This window comes from Staurois parvus, unplaced genomic scaffold, assembly GCF_062004578.1.
Source record: "Staurois parvus isolate SC_StPar_1 unplaced genomic scaffold, SC_StPar_1.0 ptg001418l, whole genome shotgun sequence".
Lineage (NCBI taxonomy): Eukaryota > Metazoa > Chordata > Amphibia > Anura > Ranidae > Staurois > Staurois parvus.
The window spans coordinates 674,588-689,112 of NW_028319214.1; the positions used below are offsets into that span (position 1 = coordinate 674,588).

Below are 14,525 nucleotides of genomic sequence, written 5' to 3' on the forward strand. Positions count from 1 at the left end.
AGACAAAAGTCTGTTTCCATCAGCCTGCCCATAGACCCGCAAACTGCTTCTGATCAAGTCCGCCTGAAAAACTGGACCAGGTGGATCAGAAAGATCATGTTAAAAAGGACCTTTAAACAAGAGATAGGGACATGTTGGTAAGTGGGTCAAAAATGTGCAGCTTTTTTGTCTGGGTTTCTTCTATGCCCCTATCCATGCCTTAGTAAGACCTCATCTAAAATGTGCAGCTTAGTTTTGGACACCAGTTCACAAAAAGAATGTTGTCAAAGTGCAAGGAGCACAAAAAAAAACAAACAAGTAAATAAAAGGGGCATGGAGAAAATGGAAATTTATGTATCCTAATTAGAGGGTGATGCATTCACATTGTTTAAATACAATGCTCTTTGGGAAACGCAGAGGAAAGTTGTTCATTTTATCATTAACCTCCCTAGCGGTCTGATTATGTCAGTATTTCAGTGCTCAAAACGGTGCTTTTTTTGCATGGAAATATGTAATTTATTGTAGGCCTGTATTTAGGAATAACTCACTGAAATCTGTCCGAACAAGAGTCTAGTAAACATCCCGGGTATGTTAAAATTTGAAACACAAAATCATAAATTATAATATAATAATCATAAAAAATAATATAAGAAATTTAATTCAATAATATAATCAAACCAAAAACACTGAAATTTGAAATAGAGCGCCAAGTTCGCATATCACTGAGCAAAGTCGCAGAATCGTTTTCAGTGTCTGATGATGAATTTCCCCCACGAATCATTATCACTCAATTCTGCAAGTGGTTCTAATTTACTATCGCTGTTCTCTAGCCGGTCTAAAACCACTTATAACCTAAAGGGACGCTTTTTGGACGCCATGGACATTTCTCAAGTTTCCAGGCAGAAAGCACAGTAAAAATGCAGGCAGGGCACAGGACAAAGCACTCGGGACAAAATGTATGTGAAATGGTTTGATACAGTAATGTTTTACTATGTGATTTTAGTGTATTTAGTGAATGTCACTTTTTCCCGCCTGTTCCGTCCCCCGTATGTCCTGACATTGCAGGGAACGGAAGACAGATGCCGGCATTGGCCGGAGGACATTGCCGGGGACACTGCAGGGGGGACATCGCGGGAGCAAAGGACAAGGTAAGTGAAGCAGGGATCCCGGAGGAGCGCTGCAGGGTGTTCCCGAGTGTAGCTCGGGGTTACCGCTTGTGGTACTGAAACTTTACCCCGAGCTACACTCGTGAATACCGCCAGGGAGGTTAACACAAAAAGACAAGGGGGGGGGGTCACTCTTTGCCTTGGGAAATAGAGGTGTAACCTCCTCATACAGTCAGGATGCTTTACAGTCACAGCGGTGATATATGGAATAGTCTTCCACAGGAGCTGCATGTATTGGACTGAAAAAGGCTGGATGTCTCTCTGGTGCAAAAACATGGCCACTTATAACTGCAAGAATTAACATTGTAAATGCTAATCCAGAGGAGAGAAATGTACCAATAGGGACACCTGCACACGGGCCATGGCCATCATAACTGAGCCAATACTTGATCTCTTTACAATGATTATAGACAACAGGAAAGCCTCAGCAAAAATCAATCCCAACACCATGACCCTCCTTTAAATACATATACATAGCACAGCAAGGCACAGACTGGCAGTGTAGCATTACCTCGGTCTCCTCCTCTATCTTGGCTCCTTCAGTCTGCAGAAGTGCCAGTAAAGTTTCCAACGAAGCATTCACAGATTGCTGATCTGTAACATCAAACACACATCTCTGACTTTAGCAAATGTCATCTCACACCAAATGTTCTTTTTAATCCAAAGCCTTGTAACCACTTGCCCTCCAGAATATTTACCCCCCCTTCCTGATCAGGCCAGTTTTTGCAATTCGGCACTGCATTACTTTAACTGACAATTGCACGGTTATGCAACGCTGTACATAAATGAAATGTACGTTCTTTTTTTCCCTCAAATAGAGCTTTCTTTCAGCGGTATTTGATCACCTCTGTGGTTTTTACTTTTTGCGCAATAAACAAAAAAAAACAGACAATTTGGAAAAAAAATTTTTTTTCCCCACTTTTTGCTAGAAAACATATCCAATAGAAAAATTTTAAAAATAAAATGTGGTCATAAATTTAGGCCAAAATGTATTCTGCTACATGTCTACGTGTAAATTTTCAGATGAGAATATTCGTCATATGAAAATTCTTTGAACATTTCATGAATGGACGAATGTCGTTTGAAAATTGTCTTTTGCTTTTCACATTCAAGTTTAAAATGAATGCAATGAATGAACGATAACCACATATACACACAGTGGCTAAATGGTTAGCACTTCCGCCTGGCAGTACTAGGGTCACTGGTTTGAATCCCAGCCACAGCACCACCTGCCTGGAGTTTGCATGTTCTCCCTGTGCCTGCGTGGGTTTCCTCCAGGTACTCCGGTTTCCTCCCACACTCCAAGACATGCTGATAGGTTAATTGGATCCTGTCTAAATTGGCCCTAGTATGTGTATGTATGAATGTGAGTTAGGGACCTTAGATTGTACGCCCCTTGAGGGTTAGGGACTGATGTGAACATACAATATATATGTAAAGCGCTGCGTAAATTGACGGCGCTAAGTACCTTAAATAATATACTGGCCAAAAATTTGTTTGATCGAGAAACGTTTTCCTTCCTGCCCCTTCGAATTTTCCCATAACTGTGGTCAAAAACAAACATCGATTTGACCCAATTAACGATTTGAAAATCAAAACGAATATTCTTGAAACTAAAATTCTTGAAGGAAAATCTATACATGTATGGCCAGCTTATATGTATATTAATTGGTTTACGTGAAAGTTATAGCGTTTACAAATGGCGGTATATATGGTGGAATTTTTTTCTTTTTTATACTAGCAATGGCAGCAATCAGCGACTTATAGTGGGACTGCAGTGGGCAATCTAACACTGGGAGGGGAACTGACTGCCATTGATATCCCCAGTGAAACTAATACAGGGATCAGTGCTAATAAAAAGCACTGACACTATACTAATGACACTGGGCAGGAAGGGGTTAACATCTGGGGCAATCAAAGGGTTAACTGTGTGTTAGGGAGTGTTTTTATTGTGTACTGTGTTGTTTTTTACTAAGCAGATCAGCTGCTTTCTATCTCTCTGCTGTGCAGCACATCCATGCTGACAGGAGAGAGAGATCTGTTATTTACACATAGGTCTCTCCCCTCTCAGCTTTGCCGACAATCACCGCTACCCAGCCGAAAATCGCTGGCCCGGGACCCAGTGATTGAGATTCTCAGGAGCCAATAGCAACACGGGTAGGGCGGAGCACACGCCCCCTACCCGGAACTGAAAAATAATGTATATTTACGTGATTTTGCCCAGCGAAAACACCCTGTAGCAGTACATCTGCTAAGGGACGGCGGGCAAGTGGTTAAAGTATATTTATATCAGTTTTCTTTTTCGTTTTTGGGCAGAGTAGAGAAGGGTTAAACCTGTCAAAATACCTGTATCCAGCTGGGGAGAATTTCCTCCACTACCTGCCCTGGGAACGCAACAGAATGTGAGAGAATCTCCCAAAAGTAAGAGGAATTCCCATCTTAGAGTTGTCACAGAAAAGGTTTTTGTTCTCATGACAACTCTAACAGTAACAATGGTCAACAGGACAAACAGAGGCAGTGTTGTCCCAGATATAATAAAGACTGAAATACAAAACATGGAAAGAGGGTCCAATCATCCTCCACTCTCTCCAACATACACTTCTTTGTCGATGTACAGGTGATCAGTTTCATATAAATCTGGTCAATAGATGTACAATCAGTACGTATGCAGGCTCTGCCTTCTGTGTGTGTTCATGTAACGCATTGTACGTGGGTCCTAAAGCTTAACTCTAGACAATTTTTAGAGGGTCTTAGAAAGAAAATGGAACAGGTTTTATTGCTGCCTGTGTTCTGTCACTTCATGTACTGGATGATAAAATCTACCCCAATGGGAAACAGTTTTAAAATCCTGATGGCAGTTCTCTGCTTCCCGTAAGCTGGAGGAAACCAAGATTCTTCCATCCGCACAAATGGAATGGAGGAATCCCCCACTGGGACATTGTACTCTGACAATGTCAGACCTACTTAGTGGTTGGGATCGATAGGGCAAAGAAACTGTGAGAAAGGGCCAGTTCACACTATAGAAATGCAGGCAAGATGCGTTTCTGCATACGTATTTTTGACACGTTCCAGTGTTTCTTCCCCTCTTTTTTCTTCAATTTAAATAGGGACATGTGTGTTTTACCGCGTTCCAGTATAGTTCTGTGCAGGAAAAATGCAGCCTGTTCTACTTTTTTTCTGCATCCGGAACACACTGAAACTGCAAGCACTGATGTGAACTATGACATTGACAACCAAATAACCTACTTTCTGTGCGTTTTGAATGCAGAAAAAAGCACAGTAAAAACGCATGTAGTGTGAACTGGCCTTTAAAGAAGTAAAGTTATTTTGGCCAACTTCTTCTGGGGATCACAACAATCCACTTCAATCTGCATTCCTGTGACCCGTTGTCAGCTGACAGCAGGCTAAAGTCCACTGCTGGATGATGTCAGACAGTCCAGGCTCTGGGGAAATCCAGACTCTAATTTCAGGATCCACCCAGATGCCTGGACTGGCAGCTGACTGAGCCTCTCAGCACGCCAGCTGCTCCTACCTCCCCCCCCACAACCACGCACTCGAATGAACGCTGGAGGGGTAGGGCAGAAGGCGGTGACCAAGAGTCACCATTTCTCTACTCACTGACAACCAAGAACTGAGCAATCAGCGGTGTTTGATCACTCAGTTCTCAGTGTAGAGCCAGCGGGGAGACAGATGCAGCATTGGATCGATGCTGCATCCACCTAGGTGAGTATGCGAGTTTGTCTTTTTCATACAGAATAATAAATATATTCATATATAATAAATATTTTTACACAGAAGACTTCAGAGCATTGCAACCTCAATGAGTGTACTGTGGGTGCAATGCACAGGCTCAAGCATTGTTTATCCCCAGGATTTAAAATCACTGTCCACCAATCACAGATTTTTTGGGACGAGGTGGGGATAGTTACAGTGCCAAAGATCACCAATGATGATTGAGGGTTTTTTTGTTTTGTTTTTTGAAAAAGGTAAAAACATTTAACCACTTCCAGTCCGGACCCTTTCCTCTTCCTGCCAGGCCTATTTTCAGCTTTCAGTGCTATCACACTTTGAATGACAATTGCACGGTCATGCAACACTGTACCTATATGAATTTTTTTTAGCAGGCTGTAAAAGCAATAATTTCTCTTTCTCTCTGTCTGCATTCTTGCAGCCACTGAGAAATACTGTGTGAGCTGTGATTGGTCACAGCTTGTCACATGGTACAAGGCTGTTGTGAATAGCCTTGTACCATGTGACCTCTGTGATCATTCACAGATTTCACACGTAGTAAGCAATGGTGTCAGAATGACATCTTGCTTACTACTCTGCATGTGATCACTGATTGGCCAATCAGCGATAAAATAGTTGGGACCTCGTACAGAGGTCCCGTACAATGATCGGTGTTCCACTGTGTTCGAAGGACACAGCGCGCACCAGATTGCGGTGCTGCGTGCTCCCAGGGAGCGCGCACAGTCCAAAATGGCGGCTGCCGTTTATGAACGACAACCTGCCCCTGGGCACATTTTGTCCTTTATATAGTAAAAAAAATACAAAAACAAACAGTGGTTATTAAATTCCACCAAATTCCCCCCAAAAAAACCTGATCAAAAAAGTATAAAATAATCCATACACACCCACTACCTAATGGCTCTGCAATCTTTTTCTGCCTTCTTATAACGTCCTCTGTGAGCTCCAGAACCTCTTCCCCCCCCCCCCCCCCCACTTCTGTTTGTCTGGAATGAACAGTGCATGTTCACTGTGGTCCTCTGCACTTCTCTATGCACACTACAAATCCCATAGTCCCTAGGCAATCTTGGGAGGGAGCAAGAGAGTGTCTTACATACAGTGTGACCATGGAGAACAATTGCAACCACCCTCTAATAGAAGTCAGATCACAGCAGCAAAAAAGAAGTAATTTGGGGGAATTGGAAGAGGATAAGAGCAATAATTCAATTTCAGCACCAGTGTGTCTTTCCAATGATGACAACTTACCCAGCTTTGTCTTCTTTAGCTGATGGGATTCCATGACAGTCTGCAGCTCCTGGTATTTCTGGGTCAGAGTGGCTTTTAGGTTGTCCAGCCTAGGCTGGTAAAGCAGGTTTGCTTCTGCCAAGCTCCGGTTGCCAGCAAGTGTCATTTCTTTACTCAGCTGAAGACTCTGAGCCTACAAAACAGGGAACACACACCATTATTAAGGAGGAACCCCTCACACACACACAAACCAAAATCCACAGCTTTACTAGCCACTCTTGTTACATTATGTCATACGGTGATCTGAGTTCGATAGCAGCTACAAAATTCATTGTCAAAGGGCTCTCAGAAACAGACAGGTAATACTCCTGGCACAGAACAGCAGGATCGTTCAATGATATAAATCAGTGGTCTCATAACTGCGGCCCTGTGCTTGATTCTATCCGGCCCTAAGGGAACTACTCCTCCCACTGATATCAACAAGAAGCACCATTTCTTCCACTGGCACCAACTATGGGGCATTTTTCCTTCTACAGACACCAATGATGGAGCAAAACTACTCCCACTGATACAAAGAATTAGGTACTAATCCTCCAGCTAATACAAAGGATGGGGCACTATTCCTTCCTCTGATGCCAAAGATGGGGCACCCTTCATCCCATTGACACCAATGATGGAGCACTATTCCTCCCACTGACACCAATGATGAGGCAATATTCCTCCCACTAATCCCAAAGATGGGGAACTATTCCTCCCAGTAATACCAAAGATGGGGCACTATTCCTCCCAGTAATACCAAGGATGGGGAACTATTTCTCCCAGTAATACCAAAGATGGGGAACTATTCCTCCCAGTAATACTAATGATGGGGCACTATTCCTCCCAGTAATACCAATGATGGGGCACTATTCCTCCCACTAACACCAAAGATGGGGCACTATTCCTCCCACTAATACCAAAGATGGGGCACTATTCCTCCCACTAATACCAATGATGGGGCACTATTCTTCCCAGTAATACCAAAGATGGGGCACTATTTCTCCCACTAATACCAAAGATGGGACACTATTCCTCCCAGTAATACCAGAGATGGGGAACTATTCCTCCCAGTAATACCAGAGATGGGGAACTATTCCTCCCAGTAATACCAATGATGGGACACTATTCCCCCCACTAATACCAAAGATGGGGCACTATTCTTCCCAGTAATACCAAAGATGGGGCACTATTCCTCCCAGTAATACCAAAGATGGGGCACTATTCCTCCCACTAATACCAAAGATGGGGCACTATTCCTTCCACTAATACCAAAGATGGGGCACTATTCCTCCCAGTAATACCAAAGATGGGGCACTATTCCTCCCAGTAATACCAAAGATGGGGAACTATTCCTCCCAGTAATACCAATGATGGGGGACTATTCCTCCCAGTAATACCAATGATGGGACACAATTCGTCCCAGTAATACCAATGATGGGACACAATTCCTCCCAGTAATACCAATGATGGGACACAATTCCTCCCAGTAATACCAATGATGGGGCACTATTCCTCCCACTATTAACAAAGATGGGGCACTATTCCTCACAGTAATACCAGAGATGGGGAACTATTCCTCCCAGTAATACCAAAGATGGGGCACTATTCCTCCCAGTAATACCAAAGATGGGGCACTATTCCTCCCAGTAATACCAAAGATGGGGCACTATTCCTCCCAGTAATACCAAAGATGGGGCACTATTCCTCCCAGTAATACCAAAGATGGGGCACTATTCCTCCCAGTAATACCAAAGATGGGGCACTATTCCTCACAGTAATACCAGAGATGGGGAACTATTCCTCCCAGTAATACCAAAGATGGGGCACTATTCCTCACAGTAATACCAGAGATGGGGAACTATTCCTCCCAGTAATACCAAAGATGGGGCACTATTCCTCCCAGTAATACCAAAGATGGGGCACTATTCCTCCCAGTAATACCAAAGATGGGGCACTATTCCTCCCAGTAATACCAAAGATGGGGCACTATTCCTCACAGTAATACCAGAGATGGGGAACTATTCCTCCCAGTAATACCAAAGATGGGGCACTATTCCTCACAGTAATACCAGAGATGGGGAACTATTCCTCACAGTAATACCAAAGATGGGGCACTATTCCTCCCAGTAATACCAAAGATGGGGCACTATTCCTCCCAGTAATACCAAAGATGGGGCACTATTCCTCCCAGTAATACCAATGATGGGGCACTATTCCTCCCACTAATACCAAAGATGGGGCACTATTCCTCCCACTAATACCAAAGATGGGGCACTATTCCTCCCACTAATACCAAAGATGGGGCACTATCCTCCCAGTAATACAAGAGATGGGGAACTATTCCTATTCCTCCCAGTAATACCAATGATGGGACACTATTCCTCCCAGTAATACCAATGATGGGACACTATTCCTCCCAGTAATACCAATGATGGGACACTATTCCTCCCAGTAATACCAATGATGGGACACTATTCCTCCCAGAAATAGCAATGATGGGACACAATTCCTCCCAGTAATACCAATGATGGGGCACTATTCCTCCCAGTAATACCAATGATGGGGCACTATTCATCCCACTGACACCAATGATGGGACACAATTCCTCCCAGTAATACCAATGATGGGGCACTATTCCTCCTTCCACTGACTACAAGCACTATGTCATTTTTTTTACTCCTACCGATGCTGGAACATTTTCTACTCTCACTGGCCACACCAGCCCTCCTAAAGTCTGAAGGACGGTAAACTGGGCCTTTGTTTAGAAAGTTTGGAGAACAGTGACAGAAATGGATGACTCTGTATGAGCCAAATCCTAGTTCAGCAAACCCATCATTACATTACAGAATCACCCACTACAGGATTCACTTGACTGACCCACTATTTCAGTCGGTTTCTTTTCTTGTCTTCAAATAAAAATACAAACCATGCTTCACCTATAGCAGTCAACCTATTGCTGATCATTGCTGATAGTAGTAGTTCCAATAATTCTTTCCAATATACAAAGTGTATGTACACCCTAGCAATAAATGTCTCGTGTTTGCTCCCTCATGGCCTGCTAAATAATCCACTGAAAGCATTCTGTTCTTCTAGCCAGAAATCTTTTAAGTAGATAACTCTACTCATACTACTGGTCCCATTCTCTGCAGACTGTCAGCATTGTTCCCAGCTACCTCCATTGACTACAAAATACCTCCCCCTAGGTTATGGAGAGGGGGAGGTGTTTATAGTACAAACACCCTTTATTCCTAGGGTGACAACCCTTCTCCTTCCAGATACAGTATGGTTGTCACCCTAGGACAGGAAATGTTATTCTGGCAGAATTGACAGGTGAAAAGCAAGAACATGAAAGTGTAAAAAAAAAAAAAAAGGAAACAAATGCAGCCACCATGATCTCGAAGGCATGGGTGTCATACTACAAGTCCCATGAGTCATTGAAAGATTGACAGTTACAAGCATGACTCCCAAAGACAGAGGCATGATGGGATTTGTAGTTTCGAAACACCTGGAGGGCCAACGATTTCACATCCCTGATCTAAGGAGATCAGTGCTTGTAATTGCCCGTATTGCCACATCGATCATCCCCGACTGTCAATTTCACTTGCTGTAGTCTGCCCCACAGCCTAATTTAGCAGGTGGGGGATTGCCCCTCTGTGGTGACACCACTGTCTTGCAGGGAGCCGCCACACAACCGGTGCACAATCAGGGACCCTCAAGAGCACCAAGCCCCAGCCTCATGTTAGAAGAACAAGGCAAGGATTATTCTCAGGGGAAGGTGCATTTTACTACCCCTCCTATCCTGGTGTTAGCCCTGGACACACTCGCCTCCATATTATTGCCACCTGCAAGCAGCTGACTGGAAATTTTGAGCTCTGCACACAGAATATAGAGGCAGTTGTAACCTGCCAAAGGATTTGTATTTTTGTCCATCTAGTCATGGGATTTACACAGCTATATCACACAGCACAGTTCTGCCTGGTAGGGGAGGGATCCCGACCTTGCTCTGCTGCATGTCATTCTAGGCCAGGGGTGGGCAACCTGCGGCTCTCCAGCTGTTGCAGGTTGCAGGACTACAAATTCCATCATGCCTCTGCAAGTCATAGCTGTAACTGTCAGTTTTGCAATGTCTCATGGGACCTGTAGAGTTATGCTTGTAACTTCTGGTCTCTGCAATGCCTCATGGGAAATGTAGTTCCACAACAGCTGGAGAGCCACAGGTTGCTCATCCCTGTCCTAGGCGAATGACCTGCAAAGTACTCGCTGCGTTTACCAGGATACGCACACCACATATCCCAGGAGGCCTTTACTCTTACATTCAGCAAATAGCAGGGGGACGGGCCAAGCAAAGCATCATCAGGAGATCTCGCCAGCTGAACCCAGAAGAACCGGCGGGCCTCTTGATGACATTACAAGCAAGATAGCAGGGAAGGACTGAGCAGTGTCTGTTGACAGAAGGATGCCAGCGGGACAACGCTGGATACAGTGGCTGGGTGGGTATCTGAACTGCGCCTACACCACCACCCAGTGAGGGGGGAGATAGAGAAAAAAAATGGAGGGAGGGTAGGCTGAAGGTCATTAATGCATAACATGTTCACACAATGTGGCATGCGTTAATGTGTGCTACAATAAGGGCACTTATTTTGAATTGTATTATTTGAATAATAATTAATAATTAATTGAATTATTTCAGGTACTTATACAGCGCTGTCAATTTACACAGTGCTTTACATATATATTGTACATTCACATCAGTCCCTAACCCTCAAGGGGCGTACAATCCCTAACTCACATTCATATACAAGGGCCAATTTAGACAGGATCCAATTAACCTACCAGCATGTCTTTGGAGTGTGGGAGGAAACCGGAGTACCCGGAGGAAACCCACGCAGGCACAGGGAGAAGATGCAAAATCCAGGCAGGTGGTGCCGTGGCTGGGATACGAACCAACGACCCTAGTACTGCCAGGCGGAAGTGCTAACCATTTAACCACTGTGCTGCCCAATGCCACAATGCAAATAAATAGAAAGTATTAGCAATACCAAGTATATAACCAAGAATATTTCTATATATTTTAAAGTTGTAGTAAACTCTGGGGGGGATTTAAAAAAATAAATGTTTTCCCCCGCAAGGTAAAGGCATAATGTGCATCGTATACTAGCACATTATGAAGGACTTGCCTTAAAACAAAGTCCTCTTGCGGCACCACGCTGCCACTGCTACAGAGGCTTCCATCTTCACCTGGTCTTCCTTTTGGGTTCCCGGCCTGCAGCCGCTTGATTGGCCGAGCCATGACGACTCCACTCCTGTGCATGCGCGGGAGTCCTGGCTGCAGCACACAGCTCTTAAGGAACGGCACAGGTACGTAGTTCCTTCAGAACATATGCGCCGATGCCGTCACTGGTTGCTGCTCACTAGAATATCTCCTAAACGGTGTGCATTTAGGAGATTCATTTTAATTACAGATCAGCTTTATTATAAGCTTACCTGTAGGTAAAAATAAAATCTGAGCATTTACCACCACCAGGCAGTAGGTAGCTTGACTTCCTAATCAGGACACTTGGTGCGAATAATCAAATTAGTTGATAATAAGTTCCCAGTTTCTTACTAGAAATTCTCCCTGAGCTCCTTTGTAACACTGCCAGATGAATTATTGTGAACGGAGTGTTATCTTGCCAGCAGCCTGGCGTTTCTCCCCCTCATTGTTGGGTCAGATTATACCGACCGGAAAAAAGAGGCTCTATTTCCCATAGGAATGACATTCCAAAGGCATGGTTCTTTTGTCTGCAGGTTAGACAATGAGACAGGACACCAGACTGGTTGCTGTAGACAACACATTTGTCTACTAGTCTCATCAACCAGCTTCGTACATTTGTGTTTCTTTCTGGGGGGGGGGGGTTTCTCCCCCTTTCAACATCTCTTTTAACATTCTGCTAAAACTTTGTGAAGTAGTACTGCCTGGTCCTTGAAGAAGGGGACATACCCCAAAAGCTTGTCCTCAAAATTGTATGTTAGTGCACATAAAAAAGTATCACGTCAGTACTCAATTGTTTCTATCAACCAGCTTCAACATTCTGCAAGAAAAAGCAGCATTACCTATTACTGAAATACAAGAGGCGGTTTGAGTTCGGCTGTCTGGCCAAAAAATAAAGCCTTCCTAACCCTCTGGGCTTGAATTGTATTGTAATGCAGCAGTCTCCCTTCATATCACAGAGTGCTGCCTTAACGGTGTACGCTAGATAAATCCTGTACTGTAATTGGCACCAAATCCATCTTCGTGGTGTACAATAATATAATGAGCAGGGCCCTCCGATGTCTCTATTTAATTGTATTGTAACTGTACTGTCTCCCTCCAATTTGTAAAGTGCCATGCAAACTGTTAGGGCTATATAATAATAAACAAAACGATAAGGCCATCTGAAAATCAATAGTACAATGTGCTTCCTGTACATGACAGCCATTTCCCGTGCAGGTGCATTGTAGAAAAGATTCACCCAAAAACAGCTGCAAACAGGACACTAAAATAAATCTGTGTATCCCATTGGACTTCTGTGACATTCTGATGGTACGTGTGGATTTTATCAAGTGCATACTTGTAATCAAAATCATTTCCTTTTTTAAAAGATAGATGACATTTAGCAAACCAAGTCTGTGCCCTCAATGCAGTGCCAAGTACCTGGGTGGCCGACTGCCTGGCCTGACTGCTGTGATATAGGAGCTGGTAGAGGCTGCATAGCTATAGGATCTGGAAGGTAAGTAAATACTAGTGGTGCACTGAAATGAAAATTCTGCTGCTGAAAAACAAAAATTCAAAATGCACTTGGCCGAAAACTGAAATGTGCAGTTTTTAAAAATGAATATATATTTTTTTGAAAAAAATATACTTTGATTAAAAAAAAAACAAAAACAAACATGTTACACTTTTTTTTTTATTGCACTGTCCCTTTAAAAAAAATATAATCACTTTTCTTATCACAAGAAATGCATGCATTCCTTGTGATAGAAATAATTAGTGACAGGTCCTCTTTATGGAGAGATATGGGGTCAATAAGACCCCACATCTCTACACTGCAATGTAAAGCACTGGATCAAAAAAAAAAAAAAAAGATATATATATATATATATAGCACCAAAAATCAGACGTGACATCGCTCCGCTCCTCCAAGGGTATAGAGATGAGAGAAGGCCATCTTTCCTTCCCTAATCTCTATGTCTAGCGCTGGGATCATTCGATGGTTTCTCAGGTAAGGCCGAGAACCACCGAGTGACAGTGGCAGGCGGGCGGTGGGGAGGGGTTTTTTTCGGCACCTGCATCACTGCTTTTTATCATATCGGCCGACGGCTGAAAGGGGTGTTTTCGGCCGAATCGTTTCGGTGCATCCCTAGTAAATACTGCTAACAACTGTAACTGTTTACCCCAATATACTGTGGATCAGTACAGGATCACTTTAAACAAGCCAGATTGGAAAAGCAATAGACTGGCTGAACTATGAGACACCTGTCAAGCAGAAATCAATAGGAACATGATATGCTGACAAGTGGGCAAACCTGGCATATTGTTGCTGCACATGAATAGCAAACATGTAAATGCCACAAGATGCAATCAAAAGGTTTTAGATGCCATGTACACGAGCAGCTCCTAAACTCAAATTTAGGAGCGTTTGGCATTTTTTTGGCCAAAGCTCCTAAACTCAACTCCATAAAAACCTGTGTCGTCCATGTACACGTAGGCTTTTAGCAGAGCTTAGGAGCTGCTGCGTTTAGCTGAGGTTAAACCTCTCTCTAATGAACGCGGAAGAATCGTGTTCAGGATAGGAACATTTTGAAAATGCAAAACGCGGCAAAACCACGGTAACCGCGTTTTTACCTGCTGTGGGCAGTCCGGGTAGGCTCGTGTACATGGAGCCTTAAAGTGTTACTAAACCCACAGCAGTAAAATCATTCTGTAAATGCAGTAAAGCATGCTTGTTATACTCACTGTGGAACCTGAAGGGTTAATCCTCTGCATTGTGTAAAAAGCGTGTTTGATCTGGTCTTCCCTGATCCTCCCCTTCTACTATCCCCAGTCCATCTGCTGATAGAACAGAGCCTTGGGGGAAAGTTGCACATGCTCAGTTTTGTGTGTATTGCTTGAGAATTTTTTTTCTTGAGAGAGTGCACATAAACAGCACAGAGCCAAACAGCATTGTCCACACAGAGGGAGAGGGGTCCGGCAGCCTAATAGGACAACCACAGGAGAATGAAAGCTCCTCCTACAAGCTTTAACCAGTGCTGAGCTGGACACTGATAGAAGTCACAAAACTGCTCTAACTGCTGATGAGAAAAGGTATTTAGCAGTTTATATTTACTAAACGAATTGAATTTCCATGTTGT

At 43.6% G+C, this 14,525-nt stretch overlaps 1 protein-coding gene across 1 annotated transcript in view; it reads right to left on the reverse strand.

Annotated features, from left to right (window-relative positions):
- VPS37B (VPS37B subunit of ESCRT-I) overlaps window positions 1–14,525 on the reverse strand; it is a 45,613-nt gene that overhangs the window by 2,737 nt on the left and 28,351 nt on the right. The window contains exons 2-3 of the mRNA XM_089661983.1: window positions 6,138–6,309; window positions 1,657–1,739 (exon numbers count right to left, since the gene is read on the reverse strand). Coding sequence (XP_089518109.1) covers window positions 1,657–1,739; window positions 6,138–6,309 — 255 coding nt within the window. The remainder of the gene's footprint in view (window positions 1–1,656; window positions 1,740–6,137; window positions 6,310–14,525) is intronic.